The sequence below is a fragment of the Choloepus didactylus genome, chromosome 1 (assembly GCF_015220235.1).
Source record: "Choloepus didactylus isolate mChoDid1 chromosome 1, mChoDid1.pri, whole genome shotgun sequence".
NCBI lineage: Eukaryota > Metazoa > Chordata > Mammalia > Pilosa > Megalonychidae > Choloepus > Choloepus didactylus.
This window is the reverse complement of record NC_051307.1, coordinates 162179038-162206391: the sequence shown is the minus strand read 5'-3', so window position 1 is coordinate 162206391 and position 27354 is coordinate 162179038. Positions and strand designations below refer to the sequence as shown.

The window sequence follows — 27354 nt, the reverse complement described above, 5'->3', positions numbered from 1 at the left end:
GATTTAAGAGAAAGAGAAGACCTGGGAGGGGAGGAACACATGGCTCATCTAGTTTTTCTTTCCCTCAACCATTTCTCCCAAAAGGGAAGGCTCCTTCAGTTCAGCTGCCCAAATCTGAAACCCTGGATTCCTCTATGACTCCTTCCTTTTCTTTAATCTTCAGTTCTTCTCCACTAAGTCTTCTCCAAACTCCCTGCAAATTCCTCACAAATCCATCCCATTCCTTCAACTGCTCTAGTTGATCCCTCCTATCACCAAAAGGCTAACTCTCTATCTGTCTTCCCAGATCCATTTTTTTCAGCCTCTAAAGTAATGCTGTGGAAAGCCACCCTTTTCATTGGGGCCAAAGGTATTTCTTCTATAATCCAGTCCTGACTTATGCACTCTCCTTTTCTAAATTCCTTAAGAGCTCTTCCTTACCTAAAAAATGAAGTTCAAATTCCTAATCCAACCTCAACCTACCACCTCTACTTTATATTCTGCCACTTCAGAATACTTTGCCAATGTTTCTCATCTTAGCCACTCCTTGATTTCACCCACATCTGCTTCCATATTTCTATGTCTTTTTTCATGCTGTTTTCTCTGCCAGGCATGAACTCTTTTCTGTCAATCAAACTCATCCTTCAAAATGAGTCTCAAATATCTCCCTTTTCTGGAATACCTTCCTTCAACTTTCCAAGACTCTCCCCTCCCCCACCCCCTTACCATAATCAAAAGCAGTAACTTCTACAACAACTTACTTATATAAATCAGTAATATAACTCTTATTTCAGGGTTATAGTTGTGGATACAGGAGTTGATCTCCCCTACAAGATTCTGAGTTCCTCAAAGAAGGGAATCTAATAATTTTGAATCATTTTCAACCTCAATATATGGTACCTGCTTGGGCTTCAAAATTTTTTACTGGAATGACTTGGTGAGCAATGAAGCCAACTAGTACTGATCTTATTTTAAACAATAAGATGTGGCCAAGGCTGAACTCTTTCAGGGGGTATTTATATTAAAGGAGAAGAAAGTTATCCAAAGTGAATTTCTAATTGGAAAGAGAAAGATTCTATTCTCAGAAGTCCCCTTGGCCCCTACAGAATCCCAATCACCACCACCATTGCTGCCATAACCAGTTTCTACCATACCCGCCACCCACCAACATTTTATTCCCAAACTTCAGGCATTGCCCAGCCACAAACCACTTCCACAAGCTCTGGATTTCCAAAGAGCTCAGTACTACCAAAATTATCAATCACATAGAGATCATGTTGATAATAATCAAGACTACAAACAAAAACAAGCACAAGTGGTAGCAAGCTTGCAGATTCCATTCCTTGAGTATTCTGGTTAATCACAAATTCCTCTGGAGATGGCAAAGAGGCAGTATGTATTCTAGACTTAAGCAGGACTGAGTCAAGAGCTGGCCCTCTATACACTGTCCAAAGGGTTCCAAATCAGAGTCCTCATCAGTAAAATGGGGAAATGGATGCCTACACTATAACCTCTTAAGAAGGGTAAATGAGATCAGTGAATCAGGACCTGGGACACAGGGTGGCTACACGGAGATTGAAAGTTCCTGAAGCTTCTGGAGTCTTCTGGACAGACTTCCCATGAGAACTGCAAACCCTACTAGGAAATTGGACTAGTTACATACCTACTTCAAGTCTCTGTTTCCTCATCTGAAAATGGAAATTATAGTATTTTACCTTTGTGCCTATAAGAGGCAAAAGACATCCACACATCAGCAGCACTCTTAAAAAAAGTCTATTACTACACAACCACCACAAGTATTCTCTAATATTGTTACTACAAAAAACTGCCACATAGCAGCAGCTCTTTGACAGTGAAATTTCAGCCCAATCGTTAACTGCCATTTACACATTGTAGAATGACCACAAAGACTTCATCTCCATCCTCTCCCAAAACTCCTCTAAAATGATATTTAAGAAATCACAAGGACATTAAACCATAAGGAAAAACAGAAAAGAAAAGAAGACAACCAACAGATCATACATTTCAACAAACTTTTGCCATGCAGGACGAGGACTGCTAAGAGGCTCAGCCCTGGAGGCACCAAAGGGCTCGGAAAGGCTGTCCAGAGGCTCTGGTCTGACAAAAGGGAGCCGCAGAAAGGGTGTATTCAAAGCAAATGGACCCCTGGGTCGAACACCGAAAGTTTTTTCTGAAGAAACTGAACCACAGAGGCAGGAGAACTGAAAACAGAAGTCAAAGTCTGTAGCCTGAATTGTGGCACCCTCTATTCCTCCCTCACCCAGGTAACCCAAACTGTGTCAGCAATACATCACTCTGCATACCAGAAGGGGACTGGAGTTATCTTCTCTGCAGACACTGACTAACCCCAAAGAAGATGTAAAAGTACTGATATTCGGGGTAGACCGCTCAGTGAAAACTCTACCCACTCTAAGGGAAGTCACCAGACCACCAGGCAAACATTTTCTCTCCCCCAATCAACTTTTCAGCATCTCACTCTTAAATATGGACAGGCAAAGAACATCAGTCATTAGTGGCCAAAACAAACACAAAAAGGATCCTAAAATGAACAGGCACATAGAAGGAAGCAAAAGAAATTTTAAAACATAAATATTAAAAATACACACAGCTCAGAGAAAAGTGAAGATATTACATCCATAAAATAAGAATAAGATGCTATGAAATGGAAAAAGAGAAGAAAAAGAGCTTCTAAAATTTAAAAACTTGAAAAATTTTAAAAATGAAAGCTTGAAGCACAAAACTGAGAAATTCTTCCCCTCCCCATCCAAAGAAGAAGAAGAAGAAGAAGAAGAAGAAGAAATAAATAAGAAGTGAGATAAATTAGTAAAATCAGATCAATCTCAGGATTGAAAACCAACAGAAGTCTCAGAAAGAAGGAACCCCAAAAAATGAAATTATCAAAGAAATAGAAGAAATTTCTGAAAAATTGAAGGCTATGAGTCTCTAAACTGAAAGGGCCCACTAAGTCAGAATGAACAAAAAGAAAAGGGAAAAAGCCCACACTAAAGGCTTATGAGAAATTTCAGATGCCACAGAAAAAGAAAAATCCTAAGCTTCAAATAAACAAACAAACAAAGGAATCAGAATGGCTAAATTTAGACTTTTTATCAAAAAACCTTGAAGCCAAAAAACAGTGTGGAAATGCCATCAAAGTTGTGAGGAAAAATTATTTTCAACCTAATATTCTAAATCCAGGTGAACCATCTATGACATATGAAGGTAAGATAGACAGACACCTTCATACATGCTGAGGCTCAAATAATTTATCCCCCTCTTAGGGAGTTACTGAGGATGTACTTTAGCAAAATGAAGAAGCAAACCAAGAAAAAGGAAACAGGATTCAGGACAGGAGAGAAGGGATGGGATGTCTCAGGAAAATAATCTTACTATCCAGATTGGAACAAGAGGATAGAAGCCTGCTGAATGCAGAGTCTTTAAGAGGAAACCAACTGGAACTGATAGATGATTTGATTTGTTTGAGTACCTGGAAAAATTATCAAAGGATATTTAACGTATCTGTTCCAGCATTTGAGGGAATACAGCCATGGATACATAGAAAACTAACTAAAAAAATGTAAGGTAATTATCTACCCTGGGAAAAATAACAACTACAAAAAAGTATAGGAAAAGAAAACATAATCATAGGTCACGATTTAATTCAGAAGTGAACAGCAAATATGTATATAATAAAATACATATTGGCTCTGGTTTTACAAAAAATTGTTATGTAACTATACTTGGGGAATTGGGAGAGAAAAGAGGATAAGAGCTTCTTTATGATACCAGGAAGTCAACTGCTTATTTTACACTGATTCAGAAATATTAAAGTATAAAACAGAAAAAACAAATACATAAACAGAAGAAACGGTTGAGACAGTATCTGTCTCTGGAAAGCAGAATAAAAAGGTCAAAAGCAGGAAACTACTGTATATTGTTTTAAAACCTTTTAGAGCTATTTGATCTTCTTAAAAACTGTGTACATGTATTAATTTGATTAAAACAAAAACTTATCCTTCTATCAAGAGCAATTAGTTCAATTTATAAGGTTGTCACTGTCAACTTCATTTATACGTTTCTCACTTGAAATTCCAAATGCATTTTGTTTTAGAAATATAAAATGATGGTTCGTTTCCCAGGCCACCTTTCAGAAAGCATTTTACCCATAATGATAGAAAAATATGGTACAAAAGTACTATTTCAAGTATTCTTAAACATCAAAACAGTTTCTGTGGGAAACTGCATTCTGAGAACTCAGGATACCTGATAGGCATCTCAGCCCTATTCACTTGTTCTTCCCCTTCCAGGGCAGCCAAGAATATGTTAATAGAATGCATGAGGGAGATAGGAAGGGACAGAAGAGGACCTGGATCTAGCAGGACAACTACTCAAGAGACCCACTGTAACAAGTCAACTCCATTTGCATTAGAGAACCTACAGCTTGAGGCCCCTCACGCCCCAGGTAGGAGGAACTTCAGGGAGGTGAGCTTCCCTCCCCTGCCCCCAACAGTTCACTCACGAACATAAACTGGATGCTCATCAACCAAGAGCTTCCTCTGCTAGGAATATAGCTAAGAAAATTAGTTCTGGTCTATCTTTGTATAAGGTAATGAACACATCATTTTAAGTACTGATGAGCAATGATTTCTTATCCATCATGACATAATCAAACTTCTACATACGAAATATCTTCAAATCATTCGATAAAACTTTGCAACCTATTTTTTTAAAAGCTTATAAACTGTCTGACCTTAAGCAAGTTACTTAAAGACTCACTTTCCTCATGACTAAAATGGGGATGAAACCTATCTCACTGGGTCACAGGAAAATTAGAGAAAATAACGAGTGTAAAGCACTTAGGAGCAGGTACCTCATTTGTAGGCACTCAATCTATGTCAGCTCCTGGGTGTTCCATCTCCCCCACCCCCACCCCTGACTGGGGAAAGAGAAGAAGAAACACATGTAAACAAAGTCACAAATTATACAAGTGCTTTAAACCAAAAAAACTTAACAAAACCATGCATAATACATTAATTTGCTAAATTAATGTGATATAAGTTGATTTATAAGCATTCATTATTTTTCCTAAGACTCTTATGTTCCAAATACTAACTCAATTTGCAGTTTTAATTCAGCTACTAGATAAAGAGGATTAAGAATGGCATGACATTACAAAAACATAGCATTCTTTGCTTAAACACTACAAAGCCATATCTGTAACAATGTCTAAACAGTCTGCTAAAAGCAATTCCAACATTGCATGGATCTCAAATTGACCTCAAGAAATATCTATTAAAAAAAAAAAAAGACTGACAGGTAATGGATGCTTCCCCCCCCTCCCCCCGCCGGAACACTCAGCTACATCAATACCTGAAACGAAATAGAGACTTCCAGAATATACAAAAGAAAGTAAATGTCTAGATATATGCCAACCGCCAAAGAGTCTTTTTGGGGCCATTTCGTCAGACCTTCCTCTACAAGGTCATTTCTGGAAATCTACAAAGTCCCAACAGGATAAATATTGTTTTTAAAAATCCATTCCCCAAACGACAAAGCTAATTAGCCAGAACAGGACCACCAACTGACCCAAAGTCAGTTCTCCTTTCCCTTCGGAGTGTCCAAGGCGACGGGCCCAGAAATACAGGTTCAGTGCAAACTCCACACATCCACGACAAGATCCAAAAAGGCACTGAAGAAGCTAAACGGTCTGCTCTTGGCGATTCATTTTTAAATATGATTATCGGTCCTAAAGTTTGGAGGCTGCCACGAACATTTGGTGCCCTTTTAAACTTTCATTTCTTTAAAAAAAAAGGATAACCAGAAAGCATGAGCACAGTAGCGTGGCCTCTGCTAGGGCATCAAAACCACCGCAAGGAGTTTGAAGGTTTGGTCTAACATGTGAATTTTGATCTATCAGAAATCCAAGGCCCTAGAGAAACAGGAACAAGAAGGGTCAAAGGAACTTTGTTCAGGCAGGGAAGAAAAGTCGTAAGGGCGCTTGGCTCTAGGGAATAGATAAAAAGGAAGAGGCGGTAAGGAGGATGAAATACATGGATCAGGGGTCTCTCACTGCGGCCGGGCGCCGCGAGAGAAGGATGGAGGCCCGAAGGCTGACTCTGGGCGAGGGCCGGGCAAGGACCACACCTCCCAGCCAGCACGGCAAGCAGAGACCCAGCCCAGAGGCGAACCCCGACGCTGGGGCTGGATGGGAGCGCTGAGGGCTGGGAGGGGGGTTGCCTGCGGTCCACTGCGCGCGGCCTGGGTCTGCGGCGGCCGGAAGCAGCACCGGCAGAACCCGGCCTGGCCCGGCCCGACCTGCTGGCTACAACCACGGCGGCCCAACTCACCGATTAGCCGGCGCACCTCGTCCTCGCTCAGGTAGAGACTCACGCTGGGCCCCACAGCCGCGGGCGGCAACGCAGGGGTCCGCAGGGCGGGAGCAGCGGCGGCTCCGCGCGCGGGCAGTAGCTGCAGCAGCAAAAGTAGGAGCAGCAGCGGCGGCGGCGGGGCCCTCAGGCCGCGGGCCCCCGGGTGGTGGCCCCGGCCCAGCGGCCCTGGCCGCGCAATCCCGCGCATGGCCACCGACACCGCCGCCGCCGCCGCCGCCGCCAAGAAGGAGCGTCGGCCAGCCGCCGAGCCGCTGCTGCCCACCCCCGGCCCCGAGCCCCTCACAGCCCTGAGCCGGGGGCGGCCGCCCAGCTCATCGCGCCGCCGGCCCGTGGCAGTCGGACACCGCTTCAGACCGCCCGAGCGCGCCGCCGCCACCGCCGCCTCGGCGGCATCGTCTACTGCGGGAGGCAGCCCGCGGGGGCGGGCCCGTGCGCGCCACCGCCGCTCCGGGAGCGCGCACGCACGCACGCACGCACCGCCTGCTCCGTGCGGGCCAGGACTGGGCGGCCCCGCCCACCCGAGTGCTTTGATTTTAAAGTTCTTGGACCGCGTGAGGGGCTCTCAGGTCACCCGCTCTAAAAGGGCCGAACGCCGCCCAATGTTGTCACCATTTCTTATGTTTCCTTGTCTATTGTCTGTACCATCCTACTCGACGGAGAGTCCAGGCAGGCAGGCCTGAGTCGCGCCTGGAGCCGACTGAGCGCTGGGATCCATGGAAGTGCCTGGACGCGGCCGCTCTAGTTGCAGAAAAGAAACGTGCCTTTTTGTTTAGTCAGAAAACGCTGATAAATAGAAATCGCCCTTTATCCCACCACTCGGAGGTCAACCTTTTATATGTCCGTGTCTCTTCTCATGGATATATACTATATACATTTATTTTCCAAAAAAGATCTCACTCAGCAAACTTTAGTAACTTTATTTCTACCGATTGCTAATTTTTAGTTTTTATAGTTGTTATGCATTGCTATGATAAACCCGCATCTGAGGTTGTTAACCTGTGTTCTATGCCTAGCTTCGACGGCCTCTGCAATCATCTGAAATTGTGTGCCAAAGTATGTGTCGTATGTGTTTATCTGTATGTATTTGGGTCTCTGTGCTTGTGTCTGTGAGTCTCTGTATGTGTTTTCTGTGTATGCTTAAGCACACACAGAGTAGTATGTACATTTCATCATTTATTCTATAGTGTCTCTGTCCCCCAAAGAGGTTAAGAATCACGAATACACCCTGTCTTTATTTAAGGGCAGCAGAGCAAGCCTGTGCACGGACCTCCAGGCTTCAGAATGGATTTTTGTGTGTCGCCCTCCATCGTGGTAAAACTTGCTTCGGGAGCCTTCTCGTTCCATGAGGCTTCCAAGCGTCCCCGCCCAGCCCGGGGTCACCTCGCCACTGCCAACAGCTCCCCGCCCTGACCCTGGGCCTCCGGTGCCTCCCGACTGCCCTGTACCTCTGGAGCAGCTGCTCCAGAACCAGGCCCAGCTTCAATGTGCAGTTGCTCCACAGGCCGTGAGGCCCTGCGAAGCAGCTATTTTTATCCTCTGAGGCCGGGAAGACAGAGCTGACGCGGAGAGAGAAGTCCTGGAACTTGATTTTCTCCCTCTCTAGTGACAGGGACGGATTCAACATGGAGATAAGCTGGCCTCAGTTTGTCAAGCTTGAGCCCCCAGAGGACAGAAAACTGCCCATCATCCTACAGAAGTAGGCTGGGAAAGTGTGAGGACTGAGGAGGAGTGCTTCATCAGAGAACTTTAAACTCCACAAAAGCCGGCAAAAGTACTTCTGTGGGGCAGCCGCTGCTACCTATTAATAGGGGCCCAAGGCTCTGTGAGGAAGGGCTTCTGGCTGAGAACATGCTGTGTGAACAGGGCTCACAATTCAGGCAGGAAGCGTTTTTTAAAGGATGGCTTATTCTCTGCATTTTTTGAAAATGTCTCCCCAACTAAGGGAGCTCCTGTCTTCTAGTAGTTGTTTACTATTTCTAGATCTTCTTTTGCCAGTGACATCTTGAGGTAGTCTGTGATGTTAATAGAACACAGAGCTGCATATCAGGCCTGGGTCCTGGCACCTATTAATCCTGTGACCTCAGGAAAATTACTTAAATTCTCCCAGCTTCAGTTTCCTCTTTCATAAAATGGGGGTGAGAATGCCCAACTCACAGGGCTTCTACATGATTTAATTAGAGAAAATGTAAGTAAAGCATCCAGCCAGACACTTGGTGGGTGTCACACCTTTTCTTAGTCTTGTTATTATAATGAAGCCCCTCCTCTAATGACTACTTCTTATGAAAGTTTCAGCACGTGTTCCCAGCACCAATTATCTCCCAATAGTTAAAACCATGGAAACTCAAGGCCTTCATTCAACAGTACCAGGTCTGGCCCAGGGCAGGAGCTTAATGAATACTCATGTCTTTCCATTGACGTATGTTTACAGAATGCTTATTGCATACCAGGCATCACACCAGGCATTGCTCACAAGGGTGAGCAAGGTGCATCCTTGAGAACATACGATAAACAAAGGTTTGCTGCACATTTCCATCAGTGCTATGAAGAAAAAGTCAGTGGTTCTCAATGTGCTGTGAAGTTGTAGAAATACAAATCACTGGGCCCCCCACTCCAGACTTACAGAGTTTGCAACTTAGGGGATAGAGCCCAGAAATCTGTGTTCTTCTCAAACCCTCCAGGTGATGCTGGTGCTGGCTATGCCACCGAGGGAATCTCAGCTCTTCACTTCTCTTCGTTGGACTGTTGCAGTAGCCTCCTGTTCTGGTTTGGATGTATTATGCCCCCCAAAACACCATTGTCTTTGATGCAGTCTTGTGTGGGCAGGAAACATATTGGTGTTTATTGGGTGGGAGACTTTTGATTGGATGTTTCCATGGAGATGTGATCACATCAACTGTGGGAAAGATCTTTCATTGGCTAATTCCCATGGAGGTGTGTCTCCACCCATTCACCATGGGCTTTGATTAGTTTACTAGAGCACTATATAAGCTCAGACAGAAGGAGTGAGCTTGCTACAGCCAAGAGGGGCACTTTGAAGCATGCACAGGAGCTGAGAGAGAAACTGCAGTTTACAGAGACATTTTGGAGATGGCCTTTGAAAGCAGACTTTTGCTCTGGAGAAGCTAAGAGAGGACAAATGCCCCAAGAGCAACTGAGAGTGACATTTGAGAGAGAAGCGGCAGTCTAGAGAGGAACATCCTGGGAGAAAGCCATTTTGAAACCAGAACTCTGGAGCAGATGTCAGCCACGTGCCTTCCCAGCTGACAGAGGTTTTCCGGACACCATTGGCCATCCTCCAGTGAAGGTACCCAATTGTTGATGTGTTACCTTGGACACTTTATGGCCCTAAGACTGTAATTGTGTAACCAAATAAACCCCCTTTTGTAAAAGCCAATCCATCTCTGGTGTCTTGCATTCTGGCGGCATTAGCAAACCGGAACACCTCCTCACTAGCCTCGCCACTTTCATCCTTACTCCTTCAAGTCTCTTCTCAACACCGCAGCGAGAGCCATCCTGTTAAACATCAGTTAGATCATGCCACTGCCTGGATGTGAGACCATCAATGACCCCCTGTTCATCTAAAATAAAAGCGAAAGTTCTTAGATGCTGCCAAGGCGGTTCTCACTCTCTACTTTCTGTTCTTCCCTTATGAACTCATCTTCTGTTCTTCCCCTGCTCACTTAGCTCCAGCCATAATGGCTTCTTTGCTGTTTTTTTAACACACCAGATACAATCCCACTTCAGAGCCTTTGTACTTGCTCTTCTCTTTGCCTGGGATGCTCTTTCCTCTGTCATCCACATGCTTGATCTCTTGCCTCCTTCATATCTATACTCAAATGTTAATTTCTGAGTGAGATTAAAACTGTAAACTTCCAACATTTTACTCTAAAACCCCAGGTTCCCAGTCTTCTCTCTCCTGTCTGCAGAGTACTTGGTTGCACACAAAGGCCTCCCGGCAACTCCCAACCCAACTCTGCAGAGGGAGTTGCCTCCCCTGCCTCTTGCCAAGGTGGGGGTGGCAACTTTGAAATTTTCCAATCAGCCTCAGCATAAATGCTAGGTAGCCCTGACCTCAGCCTCCTGAGGTTTCCTTGTCTGGAGGAAATGAAGGCCACAGTCATCACCACACTCCCCACCATGCCTCCGGCCTTGGTTTTGTTTGTCACAGTGGTTAACTTTATTCTCCTCCTCCTGGAGACAAATTTCAGAAGGCCCAGAAAATACCATCATTGGCAAATGTTGCTTCACTACTCTTAAAATAGGCCAGCCTTGGGCCTGAGATGCTGCCAGGTGGGCCAGTGGGCAGGGGTAAGGCTGCCAGGATAACGGATGAGGAGTCTGATGCCTTCCCGGACAGATGGCCCAGAATCCCAACAGCTCACTGGATCCCAGGAGCGACTCCAACTGCACCCACTCCCTGGGGAGGAGGACTGGAGAGGGTAAACTTAAACTCTGAAAACATTTCTTCCTTTGCAAGGAGCAACTGGGAACCCTGCTGTAAATATTATAGTGCAGTGTAATTTTGTAAACCTTCTCCCTCCACAAGTAATATATTAAACCATTTGCATTGTAAAAAAAGTCAGACAGCACAGAAGCAGGTGGAATGAAATGGGAAAATCCCCCCATTCATGCACACCCTCTTCTCTGTCTCCCACCTTCTAGTTTGGTGTATGTTTTTTAGACAAACAACTATGTGGGGTGGATGAGGGCTTTGAGGATTTCAGTTTTACAGAAATGGGATCAAACAAAAAGTAGTGGACTACACAATTTGCTTTTTTTCACTGATCAAAATAAGTTAAGGTCTTGAGGATGCTTCCATGACAGAGAATATATGGGATGGACCATGATGGATTTCACCAGTTCTGCAGATAGACCTTACATACTTGCATATACATTTTTGCACATATGTGAAGATATTTCAGAAGGATAGTTTCTTGGAAGTCAAATTTCTGGGTCAAATTTCTGGGTCAAAGTCAAATTTCTGAATTTTTGATGGATTCCACTGAATTGCCCTCCGAAAGATTTTACCAACATACACTTCCGTCAGTGTCATGAGAGAAACAAGGTAGTATCCGTGTTTTTCATTTTGCCTTTGACAGTTTGAGGAAAGAAAAATAGCTCATTGTTTAATCAGCATTTCCCTCACTGCTAGTGAAGTTGAGCATCTTCTCATCTGTTGCCCATCTAGATTTATTTTTTGAAATATCTGTCCACATCTTTTGCTTATTTTTCTATTGGGTCTTATTTGATTTGTATCATTGATTTGTAGATATTTACTTTTACTGTATCCCTTGTCATTTCATTTACTTATGATGAATTTAAATTTGGGGTTATTATTCTCAATAAATCTGACCACCTTTTCCTTTATGGCTTTTGCATTTTGTGTCTCACTTAAGAAGGACCCCATAATTAAAAATTTTTGTATTTTTATAGTGCTTTTGTAATATTCTCTGTTAAAAAAAATTAGCTCCTTAGTCCATCTGGAATTTATGTTTATGTATGGCACATGAAACAATTTTATTTTATTTTTTCCATGTGAGTATCCATTTGTCCCAAACACTATTTATTGTATTTATTGACTATTCCACTCTTAGTAGTTGTATCCAGCTCTAATCAAAACAAGAACCTTAGCATGCTTTCACTTCCCTCTTCCATCACACTTCTTCCAGGTTGAGAGCATCTAGATCTATGTTGTCTAGTACAACAGCCACTGGCCACATGTGGCCACTGAGCAATTGAGATGTGGCCAGTGGGAATTGAGAAGTGCTGTAAGTATAAAATACACACCATATTTTGAAGACTTACTATGAAAAAAATGAATATAAACTATTAAAAATTTTATAATGATTACATGTTGAAATAATATTTTAGATATATTCAGTTAAAATATATATTAAAATGTATTTCACCTGTTTCTTTTTGTCTTTTCTAACTTTGCTTCCAAAAAATCGCATATGAGGAGAACCCAAGATGGCGGCTCGGTAAGACAGAGCAAAAAACACCTCTGTGAAAAATACTAGATAAAAGCCAGAAAGTGACCCAGAATGCCAGTTCCAGCAATGCACCAGCAGGACAAGGTCTGCTAAATCCACAGGGACCGTGCATTTGGTGAAACTGGGAATCTGCATTCTGAAACGAGTGAGTGAGCCGGCTGAAAGTCCGGCAGCCATGCTGTGGTGTGGGGAAACCATGGGTTGGTGTATGGAGATGGACTAGTTCTTTTTAAAAAAAAAACCTGGGACCAACTGCAGATACATCAGTGAGAACCATGCAGTGAAGCATGGCAGGAGCGGGCTGTCTCAATGCCTCGGTGTCTGGCGTGGAGGATAGCCCTTCCCACACCCGCTGCTGATAGTCTCGGGGCCAGCGGGGCAAAGGGAAGCCAAAAGGAGAAAGAAACTATGCCTCTTGCAACCATCTCCTCGGCAGGCTGGGGACACTCCTGCCCGGGGCCGGATCCATCGCCCAGAGCCATGCCAGGGTCCCAGTGTGATGGGGAGTGTTTCCCACAGCACTGTGCACACGCCATAGTATCAGCCATGGACAGTGGCCTTTAGGACACCCACAGCTAATTGTCCCAGAGATGGGAAGGCGGAGCTGTGTAAAGAGGGGGAAATTAACATGCCCCATTCAACCATCTTTACAGCAGGCTGGGAATGCCCCTGCATGGCCCGGTGGCCCAGGGCTTCCCTGGAGGGCCAGTGCACACTTGTGATGTCGCGCAGCCTTCCCTTGGCAGGGGTCCTAGAAGAGCACGGCTGAGAAGGAGGACCCGCTCAGAAATCCCAGGGACCCTACGCCAGTGCCAGGGACTTGTGGGTCAGCAGCAGAGACGATCTGTGGCAGGACTGAGGTGAATGCTTGGACTCTTGCAACAGCCTTAAATCTCCGGGAACACCTAGGAGGTTTGATTATTAAAGCTGTCCTGCCTCCCTAACTGCTCAGACACTCGCCCCACATTCAGGGCAGACAGCACCAACAACACACCCAAACTTGGTGCACCAATTGAACCCCACAAGAATCAGACCCACACACACCACAGAGACAAAGTTGGGGAGAACTGACTTGAGGGGCATAGGTGACTCACAGACGCCATCTGCTGGTTAGTTAGAGAAAGTGTACGCCACCATGCTGTAGATCTGACAAATTAGAGATTGGTATTTTATAGACCCTGAAAGAACCCTATCAAGTAAAGCAAATGCCAAGAGGCCAAAACAACAGAAAATCTTAAAGCATATGATAAAACCAGACGATATGGAGAACCCAAACCCAAACACCCAAATCAAAAGATCAGAAGAGACACAGTACTTGGTGCAATTAATCAAAGAACTAAAGTCAAACAATGAGAGCATGGCACAGGATATAAAGGACATAAAGAAGAGCATGGCACAGGATATTAAGGACATAAAGAAGACCCTAGAAGAGCATAAAGAAGAAATTGCAAGAGTAAATAAAAAAATAGATGATCTTATGGAAATAAAAGAAATTGTTGGCCAAATTAAAAAGACACTGGATACTCATAATACAAGATTAGAGGAAGCTGAACAATGACTCAGCGTCCTTGAGGACCACAGAACGGAAAATGAAAGAACAAAGGAAAGAATAGGGAAAAAAATTTAAAAAATTGAAATGGATCTCAGGGATATGATACATAAAATGTCCAAATTTAAGACTCATTGGTGTCCCAGAAGGGGAAGAGAAGGGTAAAGGTCTAGAAAGAGTATTCAAAGAAATTGTTGGGGAAAACTTCCCGAACCTTCTACACAATGTAAATGCACAAAGCATAAATGCCCAGTGAACTCCAAATAGAATAAATCCAAATAAACCCACTCCGAGACATATTCTGATCAGACTGTCAAATACTGAAGAGAAGGAGGAAATTATGAAAGCAGCAAGAGAAAAGCAATTCACCACATACAAAGGAAACAACATAAGACTAAGTAGTGACTACTCAGTGGCTACCATGGAGGCGAGAAGGCAGTGGCATGACATATTTAAAATTCTGAGAGAGAAAAATTTCCAACCAAGAATACTTTATTCAGCAAAACTCTCCTTCAAATTTGAGGGAGAGCTTAGATTTTTCACAGAAAAACAAATGCTGCGAGATTTTGCTAATAAAAGACCTGCCCTACTTCAGATACTAAAGGGAGCCCCTACTGACAGAGAAACAAAGAAAGGACAGAGAGATATAGAGAAATTTAAAAGACATATATAGAACATTACATCTCAAATCACCAGGACACACATTCTTCTCTAGTGGTGACATATCTTTCTCCAGAATAGACCATATGCTGGGACATAGAACAAGCCTCAATAAATTTTTTTTAAAAATTGAATTTATTCAAAGCACATTCTCTGACCACAAGGGAATACAAATAGAAGTCAATAACCATCAGAGACTTAGAAAATTCACAAACACCTGGAGGGTAAAAATGAGGGGGAGATGAAAACATTCCCAGATAATCAAAAGCTGAGGGACTTCATCACCAGTAGATCAGTCCTATAAGAAATCCTAAAGGGAATTGAGCAGGCTGAAAGGAAGGGAAACTAAAAATTGACTGAAACCACATGAAGAAATAAAGATTTCCAGTAAAGATCACATGGTAAATATAAATACCAATACTACTCTATTTTTGATTTGTAACTCCACTATTTACTTCCTATAGGATCTAAAATACATCAACTGTAATCAAAAATCAGTGGTTTGGGACTCAATGTAAAATACGTCATTTTTGACAAGAACTACATAAAGGTGGGGGAATGGAGGAGTAAAGGAACATAGTTCATGTGTCCTATTGAAGTTAAGTTGGTATCAAAGAAAAACAAGATTGTTATAGACTTAAGAGGTTAAATTTAAGCCCCACAGTAAACACGAAGTATCAAAGAATATGACCACAGAGATGAAAAGTGGAGTATGGGTTATGAGAAGTGGGCGAAGGGGAAATGGGGAGTTAAGAAATGAGTGTAGGGTTGCTGTTTGGGGTGAAAGGAAATTTCTAGTAATGGATGGTGTAAGGTGATAGCATTACAACATTCTAAATGTAATTAATCCCACTAATGGAAAGCTAGGGAGGGGTTGGAATGGGGAGATTTAGGCTGTATATAAGTTTCCACAATTGAAAAAAAAAAAAAAAGTCTAAATACATAATGACAATTAAATGCCAAGGATGATCCTGGATGGGATCTGAGGATGGAGGAGAGGAGGCTCAAAGGGACACAGTTGGGACATAAGAGAAAAAAAAAAGGAACTATAGAATGTAAGCTTTGTATCAATGTTGAATTTCTTGAACTTCTTATCTGTGGTTAATGGGAATACATAAAAGAATGTTCTTGTTCATAGGAAATATATATGTGAATTATTTTGTTTGTTCAAGAATGTGTGCAGCTTGCTCTCATATGTTCAGAAGACAGAGCAATAGATGATGGATGACAGGGAGGGAGGGAGCGAGGGAGGGAAAGAAAGAAATGGTGGTGTGCGGTCGCGGTTACTACTTCTAGGGGGAGAGGCGGCCGGTAGCCGAGCCCTCAGCTCTCGGGGCTGCTCAAGGGGTACCGGCGGCGGGGGCTCTTTCCCGGAGGCGAGGGCGAGGCGGAGGACGTGGCCGGGGTCCTCGGCGAGAGGCGTGCAAGGAGGGCGGCGATAGGGACAAGACACTCTTCATCCAGTAGGAGTATGCGCCAAAGAGATTTATTCAGGGGTGATTACAGGTTATATAGGCTGGTAAGAAGGGCAGGGCTGGAAAGGAGGTGAAGTAGCCTTAAATGGCAATATTGAAGGGATAGGGGCTAGGATTGGTTCTGAGAGAACGCCGGAACCGTTGCAGCAGGGCGGGGGTAGTTCTGGCCACGGGCATGCGCGCTGGCGGTGGCAGGAGTGGCCTTGGCACCAGGGAGTGAGTGGGTAAGATAAGGAAGTGGGGAAAGGGCAGTTGGGAGGAAGGCGGTTTCCTCCGGCAAGCCTCCCCTGCCCGTGACATTTTGGGTGAGGAAAAGGGAGCTGCCTTGACCTCGCTCCCCAGGCTCGGGGGGGCTGCAGAGGGCACTCACGCCCGTACCTACTACCCTCCCCAGGGGGTGATCAGGTCCCCTGGCCCAGGCCTGGTAAGTTGAGGTACAAGCTCAGTCACCCGCAGTGGTGTGACAGGATGTTCAAGTTGGTGGATTGGGGTATTGGGGGAGGGGGGTCGGAGTATGCTGGAGTTCTGTGTATGGGGTTTGTATTGTTTTTGCAACTGTTCCTGTAAGTTTGAATTTATTTCAAAATAAAATTTTAAAGAAATCGCGTATATGGCTCACATCATGTATCTGTTGCGCAGTTGATCTAGATATTAGTTATAGATTTTTCAATCTTTCATTTCAGGGTATGACGTTTTTCTTAGCACTTTAAACAATTGGCCAATTGCGTGAGAAACAGTTACTAAACCTAAAATAAGCAGGTAATCTGGTGAGAAGCCATAGCATAGGAGGTGATCTTCATCTGTAGCAAACTACTTTTTTTAAAACCCCAAACCTCCTAGTTGAATTGTTTGGCTCAAAAATGTAGAGTTTCAGTCAGCCCAAGGTGAAAAAGAAATTCTTCAAAAATGGCAATTCTAACATCAAAGTATGTTTTATTTTTCTTTTGGACCATATGAGACAGTCCCACAGCTCCATTCATTGTCTTGGGCTGAAAGTCTGGGAGATGCCTGTTCATCAGCCTATAAGGGAGGTGAGGATCTTTGCTAAGTCTGAAGGAAATGAGCAGCTTGCAAAAGATGGAGCTGTGTAATCACCTGGCCCCTAGGATGGTGATGCATATCGGGATGGCAATCTAAGGCCAAAGGGAAGGGACTTTTCTGGGCTGAGGGGTCCCAAGAATCTAAATAATGGATGTTCATACATGGCAGATACAAGTTGTCCCTTGAAATCCATTCTCCCCTCTGTTCACAATCATAGAGTTTTCACTGTGCAAATTTCCCAACCTCCCTTGTAGTTACTAAGTTCTTAATATATATATATATCATACATATATATGTATATATACCTAAAGATGACTATGGTCATCTTTACTTCATTTGCTTAGAATTCTATTTGTTGATAATCCATGCCCAAACTTCCCACCTCCCCACAGTTGTTTTAATCACCACTCAAAATGTTCAAGCACATCAATTGATCTAACAGTTTCATTATCATAGACACATGAATTCATTGCCCTTTAGGTGTTGCAAAGGGCTCATCCTGCAATGGCCCATCCTGTGTGACTCTTTTTGGATTGGATCCCCTGTTTTCTGGATCTCCTATTTCCTGGATACCATCCTGTTTCTTATTTTTCCTTCATGATATGCTGGGTACTTCCTCTAGCATTTCCCTAAGAAAATGTACATGGGCGATAAATATTTTGAGAGCTTGCATGTCTGAGAGTCTTTATTCAAATATAGTACTGGCTAGGTATAAAATTCTATGTTGGAAGTTATATTCCCTCAGAATTTTGAAGGCAACGTTCCACTGTTTACTATCTTCCAGTGTAACTCTGGAGAAGCTATATACCATTATGATTCTTGACTCTTTGTAGAAGGCCTTCTCATTTCCCCTCTCTCGCTGGAAATTTTTGGGATCATTTCTTTATTCCTGAATTTCTGGAAGTTTTCAATATGCACCTTGATGTATGTCTATTTTAATCAGTTGTATAGGGCACTTCAATCTGTAACACAAGCTATTCAGTTCTAGGAAGTTTTATTGAATTATATTCTTGATGATTTCCTCCTTCTATTGTCTATTTTCTTTCTAAAACTCCTGTTATGTGGCTGTTGGACCATCACTTTGTCACCCTGCTAAACTTCCTAGAAAATTTCTTCATCTTTATCTTACAACTCTTCTATTGAGTTTTTTTCATTTCTGCTGTCATATTTTAAATGTCCAGAGCCTTTTTTGTACTTTGAAATGTCATTTTTAATGGCATCTTGTTCTTATATTACAGATAATTATCTTCTCTTATTTCTTTGGTATTAATAATAGATGTTTCAAAGTTTTAATTCTCTATAGTTTTTATTTTCTTTAAGTTCTTTGTTTCTGTCTTGGTCTTTTTTGCTACAGTCTATATTCAAATTTCATTAATTATCCCAATAAAGTCCTTTGTAGCTATTTTTTTTCTTGTCCAGAATCCAAACTGGGATCATATATTGCATTTGTCATGTCTTTTTTAGGCTCTTTTAATCTGAAAAAGTTACCTAGCCTTTTTTTTTTGCATAAGGTTCTTGACCTTGACCAGTTATTTTACAGAAAATTTCTCAATTAGTTTTGCCTCATGTCTTCTTAAGATTGAGTGCATTCATGCAACACAATTTGGGCAGGAATCTCACAGAAGTGATGCTGTATTCTCAGTGCATCATGTCAGTAGCACCATGACATCAGCTGGGCCCTTTACTGGTGATGTGAATTTCAGTGACTTGGTTAAAGTGTTGTCTGATACATTTCCCCACTGTTAAATTACTATCTTTCTTTTTGTAATTAATGAGAATTTTCTGGGGCAATTCTCTGAGAATATGTAGGTTTCCTGTTCCTTATCAAACTTTTATCAACTAGTTTTATCACCTGTTGATGATTCTCTAACTTTATCATTCCTCTGTATTTAGTTGACATTCAACCATAAGGGAGACCTTTCCTTTTTTCCCATTTACTTATATTTTCATTTGTTTATGTTAATATGGATTTATGGGTGGTTATTTTATTAGACAGATTATACTCCACTACTATCATTATTTTTGTGCTGAAATTTTCCCAGATTTGGCTGATAGAAACCCTTTCAACTGGTTCCTGTGTCTTTCTGATATGTCCCTAGCACTCGGTGAGCATCCTCTTACTTAAAGGAACAACAAATATTCTTGTCAGCTATTTCTCTTAGCAACCCTGGTTCCTTTTAGCGGATAACAGTATAGAAACCAAGATTTGGGAGCTAGGTGTATTAATTGCTGATGAAGTATAATTGCATCTCAGCCCTTTCAGAAGACAGAGCAAGGAAATGGATGTATGTATGTATGTGTGTGTGTTTATGTTGTGTAACTATAAGCATTCATACACATATGCATCTGTAAAGTCTACAAGTTCACACCAATACATCTGATTCCAATCCCACACCAAAGGTTTATCCTAGCCTTCCTCTGGTCCTATTTGTAACTCCTTTCTCTGATCATAAGAAACCTAGCTCCCATTATCCTGTATGTGTCTAATTATTTGCTCAATTCTTCTAGACTCCTGGCTCTGCCTGCTAAAAGCTCAGCCCTAGACACAACAATCTCCACCCCTACTCACAAGGCATGCCAGCCAAAAGCTCTTACCTCCATGAAGGGAAAGGAGAAGAAGGAAAGGCCAGTTAGAAAACTGGACCCCTGACATGCCATCCCCCACCTCTTGGGTACACTGGCCAAGAACTCGGCCACTAATTCACTTTTTACCTCTTTCCATTATATTGTTCAGTCCATCTCTTTCATTAAAAAATTTGCCATACATATTATTTTAATTTCCAAATTCTCAAATTGTTTTGTATTGCAGCCTGTTTTTGTTTTTTTAAAATAACAATAAAATAATAATATTTAACATTTATTGAGCACTTATTGGCTAGGTGTTTATTTTTTTTCTAAGTGTTTTTATATAGATTATCTCATATAGTTTTCAAACTAATCCTATGAGATGGATATTATTTAAATCCCCATTTCACAGATTAGGAAACTGGGGTACAGATTAGGTAACTTGCCCAATGCCATCCATACATCTAGAAAGTGGTAGGGGTAGGACCTAATCTCAGGCAGTTTGATTCCTGAGCCCATGTTCTTAACTATTCTGAAGAAACTGATTATAGGAATTTAAGATCTTCTTTTCTTTGCTCTCTTAACCCTTCCCTCATTCCTTGGTCAATCTGCTTGTTGAATTTGCTCCTATCTTTTAGGGTGTTGGTTTTCCTCAGATATTTCCTGATACTTGACAGCCTGCTCCTCTCTGTTTTTGTAAATCCACACTGGTCTTTGAGGATGCAGGTTTTGGTGACAGGAGTTTGATATGGAGAGTGTGAGGGGCCTCTGCTGTCTCATCTTTTGTTGTGAGGTCTCTCTGTCTTTCCTGGGGGTACATACTCTACTTCTCTATTCCTAGTGCCCTACTTCTCTATTTCCCCTGTTTTATCCTGGGTGAAAACACCGCTGCTAACCCCTGCTCAGCTTGCAAATTGCAGGGAGAGGGTTCCAATAGCCCTGTTGCTTCAAACTAAACATCCTGATGGTTACCCCAGGATAATCTCCCTTAGCTCATTCCGGAACCACTGTCATCTCCAAGGCAGAACTTTCCTGGGGTATTTTAGGCTGTGGTTTTCTCTGATCTTGTTTCTCTGTTTATGTGACACCATCTGCTTTCCCTTTTTCAAGAAAATTCTCAATTTTTCTGGTCCATTCTTAAGAAATAAAGTATTGCTGCATGACAAGATGACCATAAAAAAAGTAAAAAAGTGAAAGACAAACTAGAGGAAAATCTTTGCATTTCTTATCACAGTCAAAGAACTGTGATCTACAAAGAACTCTTGCCAGCAAAGCACACACACTCACATATTCACAATTCAACAACAAAAAAACGGGTGAAGAACTGGACAATTCATAGAAAAATAAAAGAATTTGAAATTGTATTGAAATACTCAATCCCAGTCATAATAAGAGAAATGCAAGTTGAAAACATACAGAGATATTGTGTTTTAATCTATTAGATTGGCCAGGCTCTAAAAGTTTGATAATATATGGTTTTGACCACAGTATGGGGAAACAGACATTCTCATACATAGCTGACAGGAATGCAAAATTTAGACTAGAGTCTTCAAGACAGACATTTTGGCAATTATCTATCAAGTTTACTCTTTGGCCCAGTAGTTCTACTTCTAGCTGTAGAGAAAAATGAGAAAACTCTCTGTATACTGCTTTATATATTGATATGAAACCATCTTCATTCTGTGTAAGACCAAGTACACAACAGTAGATGGAGTATGCTACAATTTGTACAAAAAAGAGGAAAGGGACTCTAACTAATGTGCTTGTATATAAACAATATAGATTTGAAAGGTTATACACGTATAAACACTGATATTGATTGTCTGGGACAGAAGAATAGGGACAGGGGTCTGAAAGAAACTTTCATTTTATATCTTTTGATACTTTTTTTGAATTTTGAAATGTGAAAATATTGTCCCTTTCCTCATCTATTTGTTTTATAATTCTCCTCAAAAAAACAATATGGTTCACTGATTAGACTCTTTCTTATTTTCTACTACTAATATGATTGTCTTTTTTCTTCTCCTTTCAGATATGTTTTCTGTGACTTATGGGATTGGGGACAGAAAGGAAGAGTAGATACCTGCACTTAGTCTGCTACCTGGCTCCAATCTCGTCTCCCTTATTCTTTTTTTTTTTTTTTTTTTTTTAATAAAAAGAGGCTTTATTTGGCTACACAGTTACAGTCTTTTTTTTTAATCTTCATTTTATTGAGATATATTCACATACCACACAGTCATACAAAACAAATCGTACATTCAGTTGTTCACAGTACCATTATATAGTTGTACATTCATCGCCTAAATCAATCCCTGACACCTTCATTAGCACACACACACAAATAACAAGAATAATAATTAAAGTGAAAAAGAGCAATTAAAGTAAAAAAGAACACTGGGTACCTTTGTCTGTTTGTTTGTTTGTTTCCTTCCCCTATTTTTCTACTCATCCATCCATAAACTAGACAAAGTGGAGTGTGGTCCTTATGGCTTTCCCAATCCCATTGTCACCCCTCATAAGCTACATTTTTATACAATTGTCTTCGAGATTCATGGGTTCTGGGTTGTAGTTTGATAGTTTCAGGTATCCACCACCAGCTACCCCAATTCTTTAGAACCTAAAAAGGGTTGTCTAAAGTGTGCGTAAGAGTGCCCACCAGAGTGACCTCTCGGCTCCTTTTGGAATCTCTCTGCCCCTGAAGCTTATTTCATTTCCTTTTGGTCACATCCCCCTTTTGGTCAAGAAGATGTTCTCCGTCCCATGATGCCAGGTCTACATTCCACCCCGGGTCGTCTCCCTTATTCTTAGTCTCTAGTGGACACCATCATATTCAAAACGCCATGAAACAGCTTTTCTGTTCTGTTCCTATTCACTACCCATGTTTATTGCTAGTCATTGGGGATATCAAGCAAGTTCACAACATGTTGACTCCTGTGCTCAGCTACACAGCACTTCCAAAGGCACATGCGCTACAGTAGACTTCATAAGGGTATCACTGTTACTCGGGTGTCAAAATCACCCCAAACCCACACTGAGGGAAGCTCCATCTGGACCAGGATTTCACTGGTGTGAATTTCCCTTCCCTGGCTTCACAGTTTTACCAAAGTTGTCTCTAATCCTCCTCTCTCTTTCACTGTTGTTTCACATCATAGCAAAAATAACAGCCCCCCTTGTATATTTGTGACGATGCATTTTTTTATGCAATCATTCAAAGTGTACAATCAGTTGGTCACAGTGTTGTTATATAGTTGTGCTTTCGTCACCACATAAAACTGTGAACATTTTCATTACTCCAAAAAATGAAATTAAAATTAAAATAAAAAAGAACATCCAAAACATCCCATTCCTCTCCTCCCTCCATTGTTCATTTACTTTTTTAAAAATACAGTTTAACTGAGATATATTCACACACCCTACAGTCACCCACACTGTACATTCAATTATTCACAGCACCATCATACAGTTGTGCATTCATCACCAGAATCAATTTTTGAAACTTTTTCTTACTCCAAAATAAAAATAAAAGCAAAAAAGAACCCCTAACTCTTTCTATCCCCTCCATCCCACCCTATTCTTCATCTAATTTTTGTCCCCATTTATCCACTCATCTGTCCATACACTGGATAAGGGGAGTGCAAGCCACAAGGTTTTCACAGTCACACAGTCACACTGTGCAAGCTACATAGTTATACAATCATCTTCAAGAATCAAGGTCACTGGGTTGCAGTTTGACAGCTTCAGATATTTCCTCCTAGCCATTCTAACACACTAAAGACTAAAAAGTGATATCTATATAGCGCATAGGAATACCCTCCAGAGTGACCTCTGGACTCCATTTGAAATCTCTCAGCCACTGGAACCCTACTTTGCTTCATCTCTCTTCCCCCCTTGGTCAAGAAGATCCTCTCAATCCCACAGTGCTGGGTCCAGGCTCATCCCCAGAAGTCATTTCCCATGTTGCCAGGGGGATTCACACCCCTGGACACCCGTGGGAGTCACGTCCCACATAGCGAGGAGGGCAGTGAGTTCACCTGCTGAGTTGGCTTGGAGAGAGTGGGGGGCCACATCTGAGCAACAAAGAGGCTCTCTGTTGGGGAGGGGATTCCTAGGCACAATTATAAGTGGGCTTAGCCTATCCCTTGCAGCAACTAGCCTCACAGGGGAAAGTCCCCTGATTGAGTGTTTGGCCCACTGAATTGTCAGTCCTCAATATTTGCAGGAAAATCAGCAATAGCCCAGGTGGAGAAGTCCAACACTTTCACATTTGTCCCCAGCTCCTGGGGCTGGGGGAGTGGCGTAAATACACTTACACTCTGCCCTTATCATTCTGGAATGTGTCGGGATTTCACCCCAGCCTGTACAAATTCACCAAATCCCACTTCCCATTCAAAGCTCCGTGCACCTATGCTGTTCAAACAAACTGAATGTGATGCATTCTTGAGAAATACATCTTGTCTGTTTTTTTAAGTGATGCTGTTAGGGGTGTCTGCTTATGGACTCATCAACCAAAGAAAGAAGAGGCATTTTTCCCTCCCATCCAAGAGGCTCTTCAGCCCATTGCATCCTTAAAGTCAGTCTGGCTCCCTTGAATCCTGTTTGAAAGTTAACAGTTCTGTGCTTCCAGGAACATGGTTGAAGACTCTAAATCAGATCATCTGGAGGAAGAGGGGATTGGGGTTGGGTCAGCCAGGGGAGGGGGGATGTATCCAACCACTGAGAAAACCTCACTGCAGCGAGGAAAAGGGAGTTTCTCAGACTCTGTGAGGAGGCTAGGTGTCTGTGGACACCAAGCTGTGGCCCTGAGAACCACAGGGTCCCCTGTAGCTGAGCCCTGCCTGTGACGGAGGTCCTGGGAAGGCCATTTCTGAGTCTTGCCTGGAGTGGCCGCACTGGCCCCAGCTGGAGTCCAAATCTGCACAAAAGGCATAATGCTGGTCTCTCCCTAATTTCTCTGGACTAGATTAAGACCCCAAGCAAAGGGGAGACAGCCATAGAAAATGACTGATACAAGACTTCTTGCCAACCACGGTGAGTGGGCCTGAGAGCCAGCTTTTATTTGATTAAGAAAAATAAAGGTATTTGTTATCCTTGCACTTTGAGCATTATGCAGCTATTCTTCCTGCTACATATTTGTTCTTTAAGAGCCGTTCTCATTCTCTTTGGATTCCTTGTGCTACATCCTATCCTTTTCCCCAAACCCTGTTCTGTGGATCTTCTTCTTTACTCAGAATGTCCTTTCTCCTTGACATCTGCCTCCACCAATTCTATCAGGAAATTCACAGGCCCTGACAGACTCCAGGATTCCTTACCCTTCCAATTAAAAATGTCATCTTTATGGGTGGTCAGTTTGCATTACCCTGAAACCCCTGCTTAATGCAATGCCTCAAAGTAATTGCTTTTCTGAAAGGGAAGCCTGGATCAGCACGTGACTTCCCAAACTCTATTCCACAATACACCAGTTTGGCCAGGGGATAACCAAACTGTTTTCAAATAAGTTGGGGGAAAATACCAACCCCTGCTTTTGGAGAATCAAATGTAGTTTGATTTATTGTTACCGGACCAAGGCAGTGGATTCTTTTCCCCATGCATTCAAATGACCAATTCCTGAGACACCGGGGTTTCAAAGAGAGAGAGAGTTTTATTGCTGGGCGGAAAGGAGGGGGACAGATGGCTTATCGGTCCAAAATCTGTCTCCCTGAACTGCAGTAATTTGGATAGTTTTAAAACATCAAAAGATGGGCAGGTTTTAGGATAATGAGCACAGTGGCCCCAGATTATGTGATTAGAGGTGATCTAGTTACTGAGCATGTGCAGATTAATTATATGCTTAGCCACAGAATGTATGTAAGAAAATGGTGGCCTTAATATGATGACGTACGTGATTTTTTAGTATTATAACAAAGTATAGGTGACTTGTAGGTTAAAGTCTAAGCTACTGCACATGACAGACGGGTCCATTTTGGTTAGATCCAGCTTCGGTTATCAAGATAACTTTAGACTTGGAGTGGGTTAGTTCTGGGTTGACTCAACACCCTTCATTAATAAACATTAGGGGCTGTCTTTAATGATCATAAGACTTTGACGTCAAAAAACAGGATAAATGGGTACAAGTAAAGGCTAGTCAAAAGCTTTTTATAATCACAGGAGCACAAGATAAAGGCTATACAATCATTATCAGAGTTCAAGGCAGCTGGATTACAATTCAGGTTTCAGGTATTTCCCTCTGTCTACTCTAATATACCAGAGGAATATCTATATAATGATTCAGTAATCAGAATCAGTCCTTGAATCCTAACTTCTCAATTACATTATTGAAGTCTGTGATCAGTCCTGTTAAACTTTGTCTAACTCAGTAATTTTCATACTTATTTAACCACCAGACCCTTTTTTCACCACCCACCTATTCAAACCACCTCTTCTGCAGATGCAGTTTGGGAAACCTGGTTGGTGCAGTGGAAGGAGCACTAAGCTTGGGATGACAGGAGTCTTTCTTAGTCCACTTAGACCCCATGATGTAGTTACTGAGCTTCCTTGGACCAACCTCTTCCCATCTGCAAAATGAGGTGGATTGACTTGATGTTTTTGTTTGGTCCCATGGCTGAATTTGACCACAATTAGACAATTGGTGCCTATGGAGAGGAATTTAGAGTTAATCCAAGGATAAGAAGAAAGCACTGAATGGCAACAAGGTCCCTTACTGTCAGACAGCTCTGGGCTAGGACCCCTGACCCCAATTCTCTGACCCCACAACCCACCAGCTTTGTGACACCACCAGCCAAAGTCGGTAGTTGTAAAGGGAGATAACGCTGCAGCAGTGCTTAAGACAGGATTACATGAGATTGTGCATACAAAGCACCCAGCCTGTGGTCTGGCCCATAAGAAATGCAGCTGCCCTATTATTGACATAGTGATGATAACACTCAAAGAAGAGCTGGAACCTCTCTTTGAAATTTAAATATAACTGACTTGAGACCCCACCTTCACTCCCAATCAGGTTCACTCCCCGCCCCGTCCCCAACATGCCTGTGTATTCCTAGAGTCTACAGGCTCCCGTTTCATTCTACTCAGAATTTGCAGTGTCCCCAGGGTGCCATCCCACCTCTCCTCTCAGTTCTTTGTTCCTAACAAATCTAGATGGAACACAGGCCCTTTCCTCCATTTGCAGGATTCACACAAGACAGTGTCCAGTAAACTTTTATTAAAGATGCAGGGCAAAGGGGCGAGGAGTTGAGCAGAAAAGAGGGCCAGGGCAGAATAGGAGGGATTATAGAGCAGCACAGAACGTTCAAATCTTGAAAGGACATATTAGACACATCTGATCTTTAGTTTCCCCTTGAGATGATGAGATGGTATCCCCTTCCCGCAAGGTTTTCCTCAATTCTCTTCCCATTCTTGATGCCTTCCAACCCCCAAATCCCTGTTTATTTTTCCTGCAGAGAGTTTAACTATCTCTTTTTTTATATTCCAAAACATTCACCTTCTGCATCCACCCAGGTGTTCTGCCAAACAAAGAGCCTGGTGCTCACGAGGAATGCATGCCTTAGGGGAATATTCAACTGCAGTCTGTTTTGACTTTAAATATTAACTTACCCCCCCTTCCCATTACGATTATAATTATTACTGAAATATGCCAAAAAGAGATAAGACATAATCTTACAAGCATGTTAGCTGGATCACTTTGGCAA

The 27354-nt window shown here is 42.4% G+C and overlaps 1 protein-coding gene across 2 annotated transcripts in view; it reads right to left on the bottom strand.

Moving 5' to 3' along the window:
* RYK (receptor like tyrosine kinase) overlaps positions 1-6804 on the bottom strand; it is a 103441-nt gene extending 96637 nt beyond the window's left edge. The window contains exon 1 of one of the 2 annotated variants that reach the window (XM_037844643.1): positions 6345-6804. In XM_037844643.1, coding sequence (XP_037700571.1) covers positions 6345-6573 — 229 coding nt within the window. In that variant the 5' untranslated portion in view covers positions 6574-6804. The remainder of the gene's footprint in view (positions 1-6344) is intronic. The other variant, XM_037844641.1, reaches the window with a different exon arrangement.
* Positions 6805-27354: the final 20550 nt, after the last annotated feature.